Source organism: Lepisosteus platostomus, chromosome 8, assembly GCF_059453375.1.
Source record: "Lepisosteus platostomus isolate fLepPlt1 chromosome 8, fLepPlt1.hap1, whole genome shotgun sequence".
Taxonomy (NCBI): domain Eukaryota; kingdom Metazoa; phylum Chordata; class Actinopteri; order Semionotiformes; family Lepisosteidae; genus Lepisosteus; species Lepisosteus platostomus.
Window position 1 is genome coordinate 49,689,072 of NC_142618.1, and position 20,391 is coordinate 49,709,462.

The following is a 20,391-nucleotide window of genomic DNA, read 5'->3' on the forward strand; positions in this document are numbered from 1 at the left end:
ATACATCAGCTTTTCTTTCTGATTATGATTCTTTAAAGGATTAAAAAGTAATGTATGAAATATTTCTGAAATTAGTTTCTGGGTGAGAAATGAAGGACCAGCTTCAGCAGCAGCATTGGTAGTACTAGATACTTGAAATACTGAAAATATGCTATTAACATGGAATTTTGATCAATATAAAGATATTTTAAAATTGTTTTCTGGATCTTGAAACATGGATGTTTAAAATTAAATTAATCTTTTATTTAACCAGATAAGTCAAGAACAAATAGTTATCTACAATGACCATCTGCTCAGCATTCCTTTGTTAAGCAGAACACTTCCTGGAGTAATTTGAGTGAAGTGCCCTTGTTTAAGGGTACAATGGCTGTGGCTCTACTAGGATTTGACCCCACAGCTATCTGGCTCCGAGTCCAAAGTCCAAACCACCCCATTGCCCTACTGAATGCTTCTGCAATTTCTAAACAATCTTATGGACACATTGCTCCTTGAATTATTCGTATTCACCTTAATTGTTTGCTTTTAAGAACTACAAATCTCTGTTGCTTTTACTACTTTTAAATCTGAGGATATGGTTACTTTATATTTAAAAAATAGCCTGTGGACTAAAGAGCAGTAACTGAGATGACAACTGTCTTGTTGGTTTTAGAAGATAAAAGATATGCATTTATACATTTTATACATACTCTTTATACAATCATTCAGGATAAATGTTGCAACTTAAACCAAAGCATTATCTGATATAATGGTCTGTGTATTTTTTTCAGAGGCTTTCTCTGGATATATGTGCTCATTCTACAAATGTTAGAAATCTAAACTTAGCCTCTTTGATGCTTTTGCAGTAGAAGAACAATTGCAACGTTTTCTGAGAAAAGACTCTGTGCAGCAAATACCTTGATGTCTTATTCAGTAGTCCATTTGTTATTGACTTGGCATAAGTAAATGGATATTGCTAATTAAAATTTGTCATCAACAGGGTAACTAATAATCACAAGTCACAGTATAGTGTGGGAGTCAAAGCAATGGTACTACTCTTGGAAGTAATTCAAGCTGCACACAGCTGTCTTGTTCACTGGTCTTTGAGCCCTAGATGCTACATGTCTTCTCAGCTCATCCCTCCAGTACTCAATGGGGGCATCCATGGCCTGCATGTCTGCATTACTCTCACTGATGTCCATCACAGTTGTCCATGCCAAATCTTGATTCTTTGCTAAAGTGGATTTATACTCCGTTGCTGGTGAATCAACCTATGGTGTTGCTTAGGCACAAAGGAATTTTTGTCTTGATAAGGGGGTAAATTAATTCCTTTCTCTTGTTTATCTTTTTTCAACAGGCTTGTCATTAAACTGTTTAAATCACCCATTTTCACCTATGACCAATCATTTCTTGCTAATGAGGTGATTTAGTGCTTACACAACAAGGTCATTCAAATGCATCAAGATCAGTGAATGTTCAATTAATCAGAATGACTACGTGGACCCTGAGTCAATATCCAAAACCCATATCATTTAAGTTTATATCATTTATTAAGTGTTCAGTTGCTTTTGATGCTTAATATATTCTCTTTTAAACAGGTTGCACCATTTCCCAATACTGGATTTATAAATGGCTTTACAACATCTCCTAATTTCAAGCCGGCTACATCTCCTTTGACTGTCAGGCAGTACTCTCCCAGGAACAGGTATGTATATTTTTTTATTAAAATTACTGTGCTCTCCAATGTTTCAGAATTTCTGTGGATGAATCTTATTTGAGGGATGAAAAACAGAAATTAAATCTGTTTTATACTGGCCCACTGCATTCAATTAAGCAGCTGTTTCTTAATGGCGGGACTTGAGTTATGTTTCGTCTCATAGAACTTGTAACAGTAGTTGCATAGAAATCTAAACAAGGAAATCCTTTTATCGTTCTTTTGCTGTAGTAACAGTGCTGTTGTAAATTTTTACAGGATTAAAAACTTCATCTTTTTTATAGGAATCAAAGTAAACCTCATTTGCGACCTGCTATACCTAATGCAGACCGTGGATCAGGGCTCCTGGACAGTCCCACTATTTTTAACTTCCCCACTGAACGCCTTCTGAACGGTGTGCGCAGCCCTCAGACCCGGCCCCCTGGCCAGAACAGGACGCGGTTACAGACCAGTATGGGCTACCCCAAGAGGGACATTGGCACAGGGCGGGTAGAGCCTATTAGTGCCGACTGCTCACCGAGCATGGGCAGGGGAAGGTAAAGCGCATTTGATTTGCTTCCTTGGCAAAAATGAGTTTTTTTGTACCTGACACAATGATCTGTATGTGTGCTTGCTTGCATATTGTATGACGTGTTCAGCGGAAAATCTAAAACTCTGACATGTATGTCCCTGAACACGTCCGTGTCAATATAGGGAGCTTTGACGGCGTGAAGCAGCCAGAACACAAAGCACAAAGCAGTAGAGGCAAACAGTTGTACCTGGTTGCTTGGCCTAGTGCTTCATTCAGGTCTGACGCAGCCATCTTATTCCCAATGATATTTGTACAGTGGGAGTTTCAGTGTCGTGGTAAAGCAGAACTATGTGTAGACTATGTGTACTCTTTTTGATATGGCAGGATCCTGCACTGTTTACAAGCTCCTGTAAGTTTGATCATGTCATGTAAAAGTATTTTTATCTGACTTTTTAGTATAAGTCTTAGAAAGCAAATTATCACTCTATTTTGACAATATCTTGTTTTATCAATCAATAAACATCAGTAGCTTGATTTGTTTTTGCTAGTGTTGAACTGTATGCACATTGTTTCATTTCTGGTTATATTTAATTTATCCAGTATTGTTTCATATATACATTTAATTAGCACCAGTGTCAAGCTCTGTTGATAAAAGCACAGGCAGTGCAGACTGAACCCTTCAGTCTGGGCTGTGTTATTAGTTCACTCTTGCCCTGGACTTGCGGTGTAGTTAGTGAGAGAAGCATTTGTCCTCCAGTCAGTGCCAGCCCTCCTGCAGACACTGCACAGTGATGGATGGCTACGATTGGCCCAACGAATCATGTACAGCTCATGACAGAAATGCTGTCATCTCTCCTGGAACGAATGTTGTAGCAGTAACACTGAAGAGGTTGAAAACCGTGATTCAGAATATAGAGTATGAAAAGAAAAATATTTTTTCCAAGACATTAAGAACTAATTTCTCATACGATTTGTTTGTTTTCAAGGAAAAATGTATATGGATATAGGAAGAAAAGGGAGGACAAATTTACGGTAAGTGCAGTGTGTAAGTGAAATTAGAAATCAATGGATTTGATTAAACTGCAGAATTAAATTAGCAATTGTAAAAAGATTAATTCGGATACTTCTGCAGAATGTAGGCAGGTATGTGATGCATAACTGAATGCTGTCAATTTCAGATAGTCTTTGTAAATCACGTCAGTTGCCCCTGTCTTTCTACTTGCTGGAGAACAGTGGAATTATTCTGACTCTTCTACAATAGCAGATACTGTGAAACTACAAACCTTCTCTCACTGCAGTAGCAGTTTGCTCATTTTCCCTAAATTGCTGAAGAAAGCACTATTCATTGCAGCATTGCAATTCAGTCATAAACATTGCATTACGTAACTTGACACGCAAAACCGTTTCAATTAAATTATTTTAGGACTGCAAATTGGTTTGGGTTTTGATTTTATGATCACTTTATTCCTGGAAATGAAAGTCAGTACAGTGCACTCACTGTCCTTGTATGTGTTTCTGGTCTGCACAGAGAGTTCCAACACAGTCTCCTCCACCTCAGAAGCCTCCCTCTCCGAGCTTTGAGTTGGGCCTTTCCAGTTTCCCTCCTCTGCCTGGTGCTGCAGGACACTTAAAAACCAAGGATGTGTTTGGGAACAGACTGTCAAATATTGTGATAGGAACTTCAAAAGACAAGGTAACTGGGACACCACAACCACCATCCATTTACATTTTGAAAACAAATCTCTTATTTCAGATTTAAACCAACTTGTTGTTCTCGTAAGACTTTTTGAGAAAATGGCATTAGTTCCAAGATTGATTGACTGGTTTCAAGATTTTAAAGAAAACGGAATTCCATCTCTAGTGTAAGAGTTTACTTTTAAAGAAACAATTGTGTGTCAAAATCCATGTTTTGACATTATGCATTTAAAATGTTCTATTCTTAAATATTCAGCACACATATGTAAGGAGTGCAGTGCATATTGTGACTAAAAAGGCAACTTGAAAGTTTGTCTGTTTCATATGTGTTTAGTAGATAAAACAGAATCTAACCACAGAGATCCAGTGTAAAACAGATGCATCCCTTATGTTTGAGTAGTATTCTGCTGTCAAAGTTGTACCAGCCTGGGCATACGTGGGATCAGAATGAAAGAGGCCAGTTTTGGCAGTATTCTGTAAACTGGAATACAGGGTATTGTAATATGAACTTAATTAATGTAGATATTAACTGAAGTTTGGGCATGAGTCCCTTTATGACGGCTACTATGTTGGTGACAAAGAGGACTATACTCATAAACATTAAGATCTTAGTACATCTAGTGGTCAGAAGGAGACTTGATATTCACAATGCTCTGAACAAAACGGGAATGCAAATCATTCTATTATTTTCCATCACGCAGGATAAGACAATAAAAATAACTTTCTGAGAAGCTGAATAAGTCTTAACTGTAATCAGAGTTCCATGCTCAATTGTGTTAGTCTTATACAGTGCTTCACTAAAGTATTCTGACCCTTCCTGGGGTAACCTGTTTTCTGAAATTACAAAATGATGCACCCATATATTTGCAACAAAATATTTTTTTCAACACCTGAATGTTGGAACTGAAGACTCCTTAGGGTAACATACACCTCTAAGGGTAACAAGTTAGACTAAATGTAAGCAAAAACTAAAGAGACAATGCTCGAATATGTTGAATGTATAAATATTCAGACCCATGAACTCAATTAGTGAAACCACGTTTGGCAGCAGGTAGAGCTGCAAGTTTTTTTTTTGCTTTGCATAATGGAGTGGTGCCGTTCTTGCCCATGTTTTGTTTTTTGTTTTTGCTTTGAATGTGTGAAGTACAGTGTAGACAGCAAGTATTAATCATTGAATACATTTGCATAGCACTTGCAGGTCTTTTTAAATCGGTAGCACCAGAAGACATGGAAAACCTACTGATCTACTCCTGTTAAGTCAATAAGTGGTGTGCTGTAGCAATGATATAACAGGTCTTGTCTCAGACTTAGAATAGAGTGACACAGCACCTATGCTTTCAACCCTTAGAGGAAATTTACCAAGACGGGTAATGGGCTGTCTCCAAAAGATTCCATTTTTGTTTTAGTTCTCCTTTCTGTGTTGACATTTTTCAGCTTCCTGCCCAGGAGTAAAATTGTTACAAATGACCTATGAACGAACTTATCCTGATATTGGCTGAATTACATTTTAGGAGAGATTCGATTCGATAACTTCATATTAATTCTTTTCATGGAACATTGGCTTTTTGTAGTGTTGTTATAAATAAAAACACCTTATAAACCATTTTTGTTTTGTTTTTTCCAGAATGTAAATGTTGATGCCACTACCAACACTATCCCTTCAGGAATCTCTAAAGAGCCATCACTGCCTACAACTTCCCCACTGCCAGTGAGCTTTGAGGGCTCTCCTTCACCTCCCCAGTCTCCGGAGTAAGATTCTGTAACTTTGTCTTTACACATCGTCACTTAATCTCTGTTTGTCTACAAAGCGCTTACAGCTTTGTTCATTATGAAGTAATTTCTTATCAATGAAAAAACCCTAACGCTGTCTAACTTTTAATATGAAGATGTTACATCACATCTTAAATAATTTATAAATGACCTTATGATTGAATTACATTTCAAATCACTCTTTACTCAGAATGTTGTTGAAACGAGAAGTAACAAGAAAAACTTGAAAGGAGGCGTGAAGTAAGAATTACAAGAAGCTGACATAGATAGAAATTGCTGTCTTTCTGCAGTTAAGCATTTCTGTCATGCACTGCTTTGGAAATGCTATATAATGCCATTGACCTGTGCTTACAATGTAGGTTGTTTTCACTTGTTACACTGCCACTCTTTTCGATTGTAACCTTTTATAGTACAGAATCAATTATAACACAGTAGGGTTTTGGCTCCCATTTTCCCCATAATGCAGTTTGACTCTCAGACATCTGGTGGGCATTAGAACTAGACGCTAAGACGGAAATGGGCTTCAAAACTAGACTTTAAAAGACAAATATTTCTTGTTCAAATTGAAACTCCATGTTGTGGACAGAATGAGAAAAGGTGAAATACTAGCAGCAGTTTCTAAAGACGTGTGTGGTAGCACATGCACCATGTGAATGACTAAAAAAGGAAGAAAAACAGAGGTTTTCATGAGCAGCTTGAGGACAGAGAAAGCACCACAAAGTGAATTAGATTACTTCATGCATTTTCTCTCCTGTATCCCTGTCACTGGTCTGCATGCGAGGAAATAAAATGTGCAGATCTCAAAGCTTCCGAGTCATTTGAGGAAGAATTAGAAATACTTTAGAAATATATAAATATGATGAAATTAGCATGTATAAGCTTCTGCCACAGACATTTTTAGGGGTTTTGTTAAACACAGCAAAAAAGATAAATTAAGTCATTTTAAAAGGACAGAGATACTTCTTTTCTGCATTATCAAGAGCTATCAACTGCAAGCTACACCACTGATGTGATAACAGGAATGTGTGAATGACAGCATACAGATTTGATATTTTCAAAAACCTTCATTGCATTTTGAGGAAAAGGTACATATGTCCTTCTCAATCACCGGCCTGTACACCCCACAACAGGAAAAAAACTCAGGATAGCAAATAAATCCTTGCAAGAAAAACTATTCGTTGAAAATCCGGTCTATACAAGAACTTTTAAATTTGAAAATGTGGTGCTCTGCAGGCAGTTCTCAGTAGTGGTAAACTAGTAACTAACTTCCTCAAAGGTTTAAACGTATAAGAAGTGATATGCTTATGCATCTATTCCACTGGGGTGGTATTAATGACATACCATTACAAAAAGTTGAAGGAAAGGTCACAGATCTGCCTTTGCTGAGAGGAAAAGGGAATTATATATCTTCAGTAGATAAGATATTGATTTTGACAGAAAAGATGAGACATGATGCAAAGTTAAACAGAGGTAAATTGGAATGTTGTGCTTTAGTAGGAAATCATATATGGAGGTTTAAACTGATGCTGTAACTCAAGGCACCTGCATTAACAAGAAACTTTGACCATGTTGGTTTATGTAAAGCATGACTACAGGAACATGATGGGAATAAATATAGAATTAATTATTGTACATTGTTCCAGAATGCCAAACTGGACAGAAGTGGAATGCACAAAGTTGTCAAGTGTTTTCCTCTGGATTAGGATGGTCTGGAAATGGATTTTTGTGGACTTTTTCAGGGTAGTGTGAGGCCTACAAATCGTGCCATTAACCTCAGACCTGCTGTTGTGACAGAGGAGGCAGTAATCTTTCTGCTTGTCAGCTACACCTCTGACAAGTCTTGTTCTTACTGAGGGACTAGTGAGGGAGGAAGAAATATGATTACTGGAAGCTGCTTAATTTCTTGTCGCTCTGTAACTGATTTCATGATATTATGTAGCATACACTTTCATTAAAATATCACATCAATCTGTATTTTACTTCTTGTACCTCTAGCTTAAGGTTTGTTTAATTAATTAATTGCTTACATTTATATAGCACTTTTCTGGACACTCCACTCAAAGTGCTTTACAGGTAATGGGGACTCCCCTCCACCACCACCAATGTGCAGCATCCACCTGGATGATGCGACGGCAGCCATAGTGCACCAGAACGCTCACCACACATCAGCTTAAGTTTTCTCTCTCGTTTTTTGCTTCAACCAAATTTCACCTTAAAACCCAAATATTTTCAAGCCTAATTCTCCTTTCACACTGCATATAAGATGTCATTTGTGTGGTGTGCTAATGAAAGTGTAATGAGACCTGTCCTCTCATGAGTTTCAAAGACAAATCTGACAGACCGTAGCCCAATCAAAGGAGCAAAGCGTGCCAGCTTTGTGACACATGCTAATGTAGCTGAAAAACACTAACCTGTAGATCAGCTCCTCACCTGGGTTCTTTTCCCAAATGACGAGAGCAAGCTCTTTATTGATCACTCCTGTCAGTGGTAGTACCACTTGGAGAGACGGGCACTTACATCTTCTTCTCTCATATACCCACAGACTCAGTTCTCCCAAACTAGCAGAATATTCGTTTTTATAGTGGATAAGCCCACCACCACCCATCCTGACACACAGATGAACAGGAGCAAAATGAGAACTTGTCCCTTATATGACTGAGTTGTCTAATAGTGCTCCATATCTGTTACAGTAGCTTCTGCTGTCTGATTTACAGGTGTCTGTGCTTTTTATGAGTGGAGTCAGACGAAACAGCAAAGAGCTTTGTGATCTATAGTTTTATTGTTCCAGGTAATCTATACTGTTCTTACTGGATATATGCTAAAAAGGATTTAAATGAATTTGGGCACTTGCATGCTTTGTCATGAAATGAATTACAAGACTTTTGGATTCCTTCAATATTGCCTTACATCTAAAGCAAGTGGAGAGTTCAGGTGGTAGGCTGACTAACGAGCATGTCTTAAAAAGGTAGCGTAATGGTTCTTCAGTCTGATCCAGCCAGGTTAAGTTACTTTTATATTATAATATTTGAATCTGACAGCTCCTGCTTCCCAGACCCTCTGAACACACATTTTTAAGGATCTTTGCATACATGCTGTATATTTGCAGAGGATGTATTTCAAACTTTGTAACACTTTGCTCTTTTGCTTATGTCTTACAGTGAAGTTAAGGTGGAGGAAGAGAAGCAGAGCGAGGCACAAACACCCGTTGAACGACTAACTGCTACCTTCACCACCACTGCAAGTAAATCAGTTCAAGTGAATGGTGCAGCTACAGTAAGTACTGGAGCTTATTGCTTAATCTCTTGCATAAGTAGCTCTTGCATTTAATGTGTTTTGACTTTGTAATTATGTGATGGAATCGGAAAGGGGAAATGGTTTGCAAGAGCCTGAGGAATATTTTAAAAATCACATCCTCAGATTTATTCATCTTAAGATTCCACTCCTCATTCCTCTGTGGTATTTAGAAGGAAGAGGCTGAACGCTGAACGACAATATGCAGTTCTAGGACAAAAACAGGAAATTTCTACTATTTTCTGTGACTTGTATGATATAAAAATACCTGTTAGTATTGTCTTAAAACACTTCTTAATGTTGCAGACAGGCATTGTTGACAGTAGGAAAAACACTGGTAACTGCAGTATGACACAGGTTTGACAAATTTGATTTTATTCATCTAATTCAGCACCGCTTTGCCACACACTGTCCAATTCACTTTACAGTTTTAAATTCTTTACTTCCTGCCTCTGATCACAAATGCAATCCAGATGTGAGATTGGAGAACAACAGAACAGTGAGTGTTCTCTGGTCTCATTGATTTTCCTGATGCTATTTTCTTTGATGAACCTACTTGGTAGATGTTGTCAGGGTCCTCAAGTCAATGATATTAAACTGGTTATTCAGGATCTTCACATAGCTTATAATGTCTCATTTATGCTATTGTGATTTACCCGTTAAGTATAGTTAAGTCAGATCTGACCTTACACCAAGTCATAAAATGTAAACTTCACAACACAGTTGGCCTTGGGCCATTAAACACATCATAGTTTTCTTCAGACACAAAAGACTAAGTGTTATTAGTTACTGCTGAGCTAGGAGTGACTTGCACAAAACTAAGGTTATGCCCATGAAGAAATTCTTATGTCGGTACGATCTTTAGAAACTGTTATGGTATTAGTCACAAGGCTTTATTAGAAGAAATCTTAGATTATAAGTGCAATAAATGATAAGTAGTTAAAAAGATCTAAATTAGTCTGTAATTGAGGTCTAATTTTTTTCTCTGTTATGCAGCTAAATTAGTAATGAGAGCTCATTATTTGCAGTAGCACCTCTTTGTTCATCTAAAAAAAACACAACTCAAAACCTTCTACTTTTACTTTGTGTTATTTTATTGTATGAGTCCAGAAATATCCACAAAATGTGTAATTGCAAAATGTTCTGTGTGCTGTTTACATTATATGGCACAGTTCATCACTTAGTTATGTGTATGTGATATTAAATATTTTGTTCTTATTGTACTAATGATGGAGAAAAACAACATTTCACATTAAACACCTGCCTGCAGATTTGTTGAATTTCAAGATTGAAAAATCCATGATTGGTTGGGTTAGAAACAAGCATTTTATTTCATGTGGCAGGTAAGTTCTTAGGTTAATTCTTCATGTTAACACCATTGCACAAAAATAATACTGCAGTGTGTGTGTGGGATCATGGTAGATCAGTCTGCGAAGCAGAAACTTTTCAGTTTCCCTTTACTGTTCACCATTGTTAATATTTGGCATTTTAACTTTATCAAGATTGATTTTACAGCTATTCTTTTTCATATAATGTACCAACATATCCCAAACCAGTTCTCCTTAGATGTTTAGACCATTAATGTTTCAAAACAGTTAGCAGCACCAGTTAGTTGCATAAGGCTGCATTTGTTGTGAAAATTGATATTTACTGTTGATCCCTTAAGGAAAGGTTGTGGCTTCAATTTCATTTTTCACATTTGTACGTTCATACGTTTGCATGTGTGGATAATCCGATATTAAGATAATTTGAATAGCCTGCAGTCTGTAGAGCTTCTTTATTTAGCATATGTTCCGGATTTACTAAAAACTGTCTTTTGTCTGGCTTTGTCTGGACTCTGACTAAATAATGATAGAAATCTAACTGCGGATTTGTTAAACTTATTTAACCTTTGACTTGTTTGACCTTTCCTCTGAATTTTCCCCCTTTTTGTGATCGTTATACCAAGGTAATGATCCTTAATAAACTGTCACCAGTGTATTTAAATATGTATAAATAATAGTGATGGTTTTTTTTTTTTGCTGACCAGGAGCTTCGAAAACCTAGTTATGCAGAAATTTGCCAGAGGACAGCAAAAGACGCTCCAACACTACAGCCTCCAAAAGAGCCGAAGCCAGCCGGTGCCACCATTGTGAGCGATGACAGCGCTGGCGAGAAAATGGAGTCCAAATCTCGAGAGACATACTCTGTGAAGGCCATTCCAGGAAGGTCCAGGGAAGTGAAAAGACAGCCCGGGCGGAGACCCTCACCACCGCCCCCCCTACAGGGACCTGGAAAACGCCCCAATAAAGATCTCAACACCCCCCCCAAATCTCCCCAGTAATCACTGCAGGGATCCAATCTTAAAAAGGGTCAGGGCTATCCAATGTTCAAATCCCAGAGTCACCAGTCACAGCATAGAGGATGTATTTCTGGTTCAGGGCTTGCAGAAAAAGACACTTTTAGTAATGTAGAGCACGTTTCTTTCATGTTTTTTTTTTCTCTTTTTTATTTAGTGTTGAGGGGAAAACAATTTATTATCTGTTCCAAAAAGTACTGCAGCCAGCTTGCAGGATTAAGGGCTCAGTCTGAGGAATGACCATTTTTAGTCAGTTTATAGTGGATGTCCAAATATGAAATGAGGCAAAGATGCTGGATAAAATCTTGACTGGAGGAGTGTTGAGTGTACACAACGTTTTCTGTTTGACAATTTCATTGTCTTATGTGTAATTTATACGAGAGGCTCTTGGAGCAGGGTAATTACAACTCTTATCATATTCTTGGTTTTACATTGTTTTCATATGTAAGGTTGAGTATTAGAGCTGTTTTGGCTGGCATGAGCTACTAAATAAACCCATTTTGTTTTCTTAGTGGTTCTGCAACTCTTTAAATAGTGCAGGAATACTTTTCGCCAACAAGAAACACAATTTTCATTTTAACACCAGTATATTGATATAATATACTGTGTAATGGTAATGTGACAAAATGCTTCTTGTCCCTTATGCCTCTATGCATGCAGGTTGTTTTGACAGCGCCTTACATAGGTTTGGATATAACTTACACTAACTGTCTGGTTGGTCTGCAGGTAACTAGATCTAACATATACAAAGCACACAATGGCAGTGTAGCCTCTTGGGGAGGTTGTATCTAGAGTCAGTAGAAACCTACATATATCTTCACAAAAGATACTTATCACATAGACTCAAGATGTGCCCATGGTTTCAGATGATAAGACTTTTTTGTTGTAAAAAGTCCAACATTACAGCCACCTCTGATCTGCAGGCACATATGACACAGGCAGCAAAAAGTTATCTATGAAGTTAATGCTGTTTCTATCAGACATTGATGGGGTAGGTGAACACAGTGTGTTTGAAATCTTGACTGTCACAGATAGGACCTTATGCGTATTTAGTAACAGTGCAAAGGATTATACTTGGAGCATATTTTATCGATTTCATAGTGTGATATTTAGGAATAGGAGGCATTTTTTCCCCTAAAATTAACTGTCATCTTTTTTTTTGTCTGATCAAGGTGTTTTCACAGCTGATAAGGGAGCCTAAGCCTAAAACTTGAAGTCTCTGAATTTGACATTTGATTCTTCATTTATAAAAATTATGCAGTTTGCTTTGGCTTTCATTAATCTACCCCTTTTCTGTAGTAGCTGTCATTCTCATTTTTCCCCCTCCAGTTTTATGTCAGAGTTAATAAGTATATAGAGTATTAGAGATGGTATGTTTCCACAAATTGATTTAATATAGAGAAAATATCCTGTTCTGCACTTTTAACAAAGGTTTCTCATGTTGAGGTGAACAGGTGTTACCAACTGGATCTCTTTTTTTGTGGCTATAAAATGCATACAAATATAATAAACCAAAGTATGTTTTGTTGCAGTCTGAAAAGTAACAGTCCCTTTTAATTCCTGTTCTGTACAAAGATTTAAACTACTGTAATGTGCTCAGAGTTATGAACTCCTAGAGCACAGTATTGTGCATCAGTGATAATTGCTTTGAGTATCTTGAAATAGTCAAGCAGTTGTGGATGCATAATTTTCCAGACTTCGTGGTAACCAGGTTGAAGTTATGCTTCCATATTTGAAGTGTTTACTTACTTTTCATTTAGATCCAGGTGGGCCCCCCAAAAAGTTAAGACAAAAACAAGTTTGTTTCCCACTATATCAAGAACCACCTGAAAGTTCAGGCACACAGAAGTGAAAAGTAGTTGGGTGTGTACTCTTGACTTGTTTCACACATTCTGCTAACCTGCTCCAGCTGCTGTTTCTACAACAGCAAGTGTCAGAAGTAAGTTGGGGCAGGGATGTGCCATTTTTAATTTCAGAAAGGGTCTTCCTACATGACTATATTAACATTGGAGTTTTGCTGTTTTATACATGACATATTTGAAACTCAGATTAGAACAGCCTCATTCCTACATCCATGGTAAAAAGTGAGCTCTCCACACCAGTGTGATTGTGGGGTCTTTTTGGAGAAGAGTGGGTTATCTTGCCCTTCTTGGTGGAGACAGAGTAGTTGTTTTTGTTTGCAGTCCTTCACAAATGCATTGGGAGTCAACTCATTTGGCCAGTACTTCAGGTCACTGCTGCGTAACGATTCTTCTTCCGTGTGCTTTTCGGTAGATTTCTTCTGGCTCTTGTCATGAATGTAATTTCGGCCATTTTCCTCCGTACGTACTCTAAATTGTGTGATCAGAAAAAGAAAGCCTGCTCTGTGGACCTAGTGCAAAGTGCTCTTCTCCAGATTCTTCCGCACTTTCAAACTTGGCTCCGTCGTTGACGTCTTCCTGCAACAACATTGGAGCATCCTGGAGTACATGTCAGTGAATGAGGATTACATTTGAAACTTGGAAATGTTGCCCAGGAAAGCTTCCTGCTGTGACAGGGATCTTTTGTTCCTCCTTTTACACGTAAAATGAAATTTAATTTATAAAAATAATAATTAAAAAAAAACTCTGAAGGACTAGAATGCACTAAGTTTGGCAGTCTTTAAGATTTCAGAGTGATTTTGATTTTATGTTGCAAAATGACTTTTTTTTTCCTCAGCGGAGTTAGTCTCATTAGTTTATTCCATAAAAAAGGTATTATTTAAACAGCTATGTTTGTTTTTCTTTTTAAAGGAAAAAAAATGAATATATAAATTTCCATCCAGTGTTTGAAAACTTGAATTTTATTTAAACTTGAAAATGACTTTGCCTTAACTTTTATATACAACAGCTTGGAGTTTATTGCTTCTGAGCCCCTCCCCTAAATGGTTATCAGGAGTGACACAGGGGATTGCTCTGTTCAGCCTGGTGTCACTAGTCTTACTTGGTTTAAAAATAAAAGTACAATACTAGCAGCAAATGATTTTTGTAATATATGAAAGATCTTATTTTTTGTTCTCAGTTTCTTTTTTGTTGAAGAAATCCTGTAAATGCAAATAGTCGATACTGTATTAAATAAGTACACTTGGAAGCGTGTGCTTTGCTTGTACAGTTGTAAATAATCAGAAAATATAAGAGGTACCTTAAAATGATACAATTTTGATCTTGTTGAATATTAATGTTGCTGTTAAGCTGGATGTAGATTTAAACTAAATGTTGTGGTTTGATTTTTCTTTATTTTTCTTTTTCCTCTGGTGTGCTGAATTGAGTCCACCTTCTCACTGCAATGTGAGGAGAAGAACGTTTGATTGTAAATGTCGTTGTCTCATTCCATTTCCTTATTCTCAGTATGCAAGACCTGGATTATTGTAATTGTTGTGTCAGAATAATATGATAACCCCTTTCAAGGTGCAAAAAGTTAGATGTCAGCAGAAGAGCTTGTCACAAAGATGTACACATCCTCTTGAAATTCCTGTGAGCCAATCTGAAAATGAGTTTAAAATCACTACGGCAAGGTACTGTGCTAAACTGACTCATAAATTACATCCAACCTAGTGGATTATGAAAACACAGCGCTTTATGTACAGGAGTCAAATTTTAACGTACAACCCAAACCATTCCCAATTTTCAGTCTTAACAGCATTTGTGAAGCAAAATGCTTAAAAATGTAGAGGAAAAAAATACACATCACTGAAGCCGTTTCCTTGTCAGAAATAAACTCTAATGCACTTCAACTCCCCCCCATAAAAAAATTCAAATGATACTTCCAGTCACATCTACACTAACCAGCATTTTTGTATACATCTACAATTGTGGATACAAAGTTACCTTATTTCCAGAAGAAAGGGGTTGTCTATCGCATAAAAAATATGCATACTGTGCATTGTCTTGTATTGTTTTAATTACATGTGCGGACTGCAGTCATTGTGGCAAAACTGAACTGTGCCATTAAATATATATATATTTTTAATATCTCCTATCCTTACCCACTCAGTGTGGGGAAAAGAGTGTGGCAGTTTGACTAGTACAAGATGTACATTAGGCATTACAATTTTTACATTTCTTGAACTGCTGAGAAGACTAGCAAACCAACAGCTGCAATGAGGAGCACGTGTGACCTCAGTACCACTGACACCTGACATGCAAGAGATCATTATTATAGACAACTGGCACATTTTGGTTGGTCTCCCTGATCTACTGCCATACTCTGTGCCCATGTATGACAATGCCAGTTGTGTTCAAGATGTAGCAGTGCTTATGATGTTGTCACATTACGTTTTGAGATTTTAATTAAGCTTGGCTCCTGGATTGTGTCAAGTGCGTGTGTGTCTCCTGCGTTTTGGCTTTCTGTTTGCAAAGGGAATATCAGTATGCAAAAAAAAAACATATTTGCAACCAAATGTCACAATTCTGTGGATAAAATATATACTGTGATGAGATATTTGGCTGAAAAAGCAATGTGGCGGGGTAAGTGTGGAGGTCAAAAGAACACAATGCATTCGGGCTTAGCAGTGCAAATGTTCTTCTCTTCCCTGGCCCACAGAGTAAAGATAGTCTCGAATGTGAAAGAATAGTGTTTGCTAGCATTATATGTATTATTGCGTGCGCTACAGTTCTGTTCTCCGTTTGGACTATTACTCTTGTGTTACCTATATCTTCATATCAAGTGTAGACCTAAAAATCCCACCTTTCTTTGCTTTTTCAACTTCTCATCATGTGTCATCAGGTAAACACCACAATGTATATTGTGCAGGTTGCAGCTCATTGTGAATTGACCATGTTTGTGAGTGATGCAGTGTAAAATGCACCAGCTGACTGTAATGACGCATACCATTCCCTCTGTATCAACTCGCTGTGATTACTTTTCTTTTGATATCATAACACATTACACTAACAGCAGTGGACAATCGACAATTCGTTTTAAAAAAAAGAAGCTAACAGCAGTAGCAGTTGTTAATGGAGGTTTCTTTATGAGGGCTTTTTGTTTTTGTCTTACTTATTCTTCCATAAGACTGGAATCAAGCATACATGTAAACTATGGGTAATTTAAGTTTCTCTTTTGTGTCATGATGTAAACTGTCTAATTTGAAAAAAAAAATGTAGCTTACTGAAAGAAATAAAGATTTAGGCATTGTTAAAGAAATCTGTTGTCTGTATATGAAACTGAACTGTCTTGGACTTCAGATAGTTTTATTGGACAGTGACATTTGACTTGCATACTGTATAGCAAAGACTAAACTATTCTGCCTTAAGTGACTTTTTCTCCATAAGCCAATAACTCATCCTTTACTAGCTAGGAACATTTCTGGTTCTGTCAGGCTTGCATCCTTTGTGACTGCCTTCTTTTAGTGCACTTTGTTACTCGAAGCCTCGGTTATAGCACAGACAGTCATCTTTGCCAAGTTTTGTCTTACTCTTTAAGCTTTAGCATTAATTACAGGTACTCCCTGGCTTTCATTAGCTTTTTGTTCCGTGCAACCTTACGCAAGCTGAAATTGACAGAAGTCGAAACAGTGTCATCTGATATGTTTGCACTGAAACTGTTCATATCATTACTACTATGTTGCAATACAAAATTAAACTATTACAGTACAACAGAATACTGTATATAAATAAAACTACAACAAAGAATTGCAAAACACGAAACGTGGAACTTTGCATGCTTTAAGTCTTAGTGTTGATTTGCTTTTCAGATCATAGCTAATAAGGTAACTTGGAAGGTGCAGAAGAAATTACTGACAATGCCCACAAATCTTTATAATATTAAATTATTACAGACAATGCACGTGAGATGTGGAACAAAGCTGAGGCCACGTGCAACAGTCGAATTTCTGTAAATTGGGGACTACCTATGTGATAAAATACCTGCATCTTGACTAACTGGTGTGTTTGACTGTCTAGCTCTCCTCATTCCCTGTGGGTGCCACATGCCAAAGCTATTATTGGTTATGTGATGAGTTGTGCTTTTGTCATGGCTGAGTGTCTTTAACCACCACACTGAAATCATCTAAGAAATGCTGTATTTCTATTTACAATTCAATCTCAGATAAACAAGGAGAAAATACTTTTGATAGTGGTTTAAAGGTTTTTAGTAGAGTGCTCTGAAATGGAAAAGCTTATGAGTTCCAGTGAATAATTGATAACATTCATAGCTTTGCACCATTTACAGTAACAATTTAAGAATGAGACTTAAAGGCTGAAAGAATCATTACACAAGGCCAGAATTTGTCAGGCACCTTTTCTTGCATTCATTAAAAAGTTTTCAGCGCCATCTCAGCTGTTGAATTTTTAGTTCTTTTAAAGAGGGTATTTTGAATCGGAAAGAAGTTGCTTTTCTTTCCCCCCATAGAAAGCATCCTGTTTATTTTTGGTCATTTCTGGTTTCCTTCTCGGTTTTAAAGGCAGGAAAGAGACATGAATTTCACTACATAATTCAAAAACATTAACCTTACAATATAGTGTAATTAAGTCTAACACATATACAGTACAGTAGTTATAATGGCAATTCATAGAGTTCAAGAATGTTATACTATACAGTACCAGTTGGAATCTCAACTCCTTGTACACTGTATGCATTCGGGTTTGGGTGAATGGTACTGTTTAATTTTGGACAATTTTCCACTTAAGTACACATCAAACCATGTTTTGTATGCGTGATGGGACTCTCCAATTGGGATTGGCTTACCTTTCCATTTTAGCCGGTAAGTAACTTTTTTTTTTACCTATTGGTTGTTACTTTTACGGCATTTTAGATAATTCAAATAATCATATTAAAAATGAGTGCTTGGTTAAGAAGGGCAATGATCATTTACAGAATCTTTTTGATGTCCGGTCTTTAAAAAAGTGGACTGTGCCTGGAATGCAAACTAGATAAAACTGCAGCAAAGATTCCGGAACTAAGTGATTTGTCATTCATTTTTGTAATCACAAAAAGGGTGTTTTTTCTTTTCACGAATCGTATAGCGTCACATTCACTTCCCTCTGAAAAACCTACTGTAAGAACATTATTGTGTCTTGAAAAATGTTGACCTCTTTGTATTCCAAACTTCCCAGCTTAGCTGAATGACTTCTGTATATTTTATTTGCATCTGTGGATTTTTATAGAGAGAAACAGTCAATGCATCAGTACTGGAGAGCAATGCCACTTTTCTGTTTTCAGAAATTGTCTTCTGCTACGTTGACTGTTCCAGCAGAGTGGCCATATTAGCCAGGTCAGGAGACGAGAACTCTTTCAGTTTCCTTTTGGTTGGAAAAGAAATGAGAGAGGCACTCAAATTTTGAATGCCCACCATCTCAAACAGATATGAGGGAAGAATGAAACATTTTAGTAAAGCTGAAAAAAGCGTCAGTTATGCCTTTACGTGCAAACTGCTCATCTTCCTCCAAACCCAGTATATTTTTTTTAACTTGATGCATTTCAATAAAAGCTAAACTTTTAACAGAGGTTACTCCCATGTCTCTATAAAATGATTATTTATCTCGCACATTGAAATGTAGGTTTAAAATGATTTTAAATCAAACACTTATGTGAATGGTTTTTATGTGATCATGACTAGGCTTTAATAGTTCCATGTGTTAGCCAGTTTCCACATTCCGGCTTTTGAAGTCTGCGTTAATGTACACATCTGGCATTCAGGTTGATTCTATGTTAAGGATCTTAGACCTTAACAATTTGATATTTTTAACTCTTCTTTGTGAGGCCACAGGTTAAGCGTCTGTTTGAATATTTCAAGGAATCTGGTTCAGTGGTATCATGATACAATTTAGGTTTTGCTTTCAGAGATATTGCCTTTCAGTTAGAAACCTTGACAAATTCTAGAATAAACCTTTGTATAGTATTACCTGAAAGAGTGAATTCAGAGCAAGTGGTTAACATCGTCAGAAGGCATCCAGTCCCTAAAAGAAATGGGCAAAACATATTGAGTTTGACAGAGTTCTGGTTCTAGTCAACAGTAAAACTGCTCTTTTATCTCAACTCCTACCTGTACAATTGCTTAAGTACATTAAATTTTCGGTGTAATGATTTTGATTTTGTTGTGACAGACTTAAGATTTGTCATACTTAGTCCATGCTAGTATTTCCAACGGCACACATATTGTTTTTCATTAAAATGTCCAAACAATCTGAAACCAATAAATAAAGAAACAGTACAAAACCAGTGAATACAAATAAATGCTAAATTAATAACATGGTGCTTATGGGGAAAAAAAAACATGGGTTAACCACACAAATTGTGCGAATAAAAAGAAACATTTGTCTAAGCTGTCTTTGCACAGACATAATATCATTAGACTATATTTCTTTCTGTAGGAACATTTATAAAAAAATGCAACCAAGTATTTTTCAAGCGGATTGAAAACTGCTCAGCCCCACAATTTTTTTTTTGGCAGCAGCAGTAAGGCCTGCCGGAAAAAAAATTGTTGTGCCTAATACTTTTCAGTAGAGTGGAAAATGTCCTTCAGCAGAATTTTCAGACTCATTTGCGAAGACAAAGCAGTTAAATCTGAAAGCACCCTAGTTACATATGCCCCAGAATGCCCTATTGAAAGACACTCAAAAACCATGAATGGGTAAGTGCGAGGTAATCCTACATGTATAGTAAAGATCAGGAAGATCTGGACTCGTTTGAAACTGTCGGTATGGTGTTCTGAGTAATAATGGTTTAAATGAACTTCCAGTTTTTGCAGCAGAAATAAACATTATACCAGACTGGATACCAATCCTGACCATCTAGCTTATCTCTTTTTCTGACCCATATAATGTTGGTCAAAGGACTGAATCCAAGTGGGAGAAAGATATTTCATAAAGAGCCTTGTCCCTTTGAAATAGTTGCTGAGACTATTAAACTAGCTAGTGAAGCTAATCTTAATGAGCTATTAATGCAAACGTTTGCAGTGACTAATGCATTTTCAATGCATGTGGGCACATATGCAAATTACACAAGCACTGCAAGTGTTGCAATGGATCCCTGAATTTGAAATTGATTGTGAGAATTATAGTGCTAGTTAATGGAGAACACTTTATAAACACTTTACATTTGTTTTCTACAGATCTGCTAAAAAGGGAGGGAAATGCTGTG

General features: G+C 36.9%; 1 protein-coding gene across 5 annotated transcripts in view; it reads left to right on the forward strand.

The window, feature by feature from the left end:
• Positions 1-16,455, forward strand: part of larp4b (La ribonucleoprotein 4B) — an 87,675-nt gene extending 71,220 nt beyond the window's left edge. For all 5 annotated transcript variants that reach the window (XM_088643796.1, XM_088643793.1, XM_088643795.1 and 2 more), the window contains 7 exons: positions 1,575-1,681; positions 1,975-2,226; positions 3,188-3,233; positions 3,730-3,894; positions 5,521-5,645; positions 8,825-8,939; positions 10,987-16,455. In XM_088643796.1, coding sequence (XP_088499922.1) covers positions 1,575-1,681; positions 1,975-2,226; positions 3,188-3,233; positions 3,730-3,894; positions 5,521-5,645; positions 8,825-8,939; positions 10,987-11,280 — 1,104 coding nt within the window. In that variant the 3' untranslated portion in view covers positions 11,281-16,455. The remainder of the gene's footprint in view (positions 1-1,574; positions 1,682-1,974; positions 2,227-3,187; positions 3,234-3,729; positions 3,895-5,520; positions 5,646-8,824; positions 8,940-10,986) is intronic.
• Positions 16,456-20,391: the final 3,936 nt, after the last annotated feature.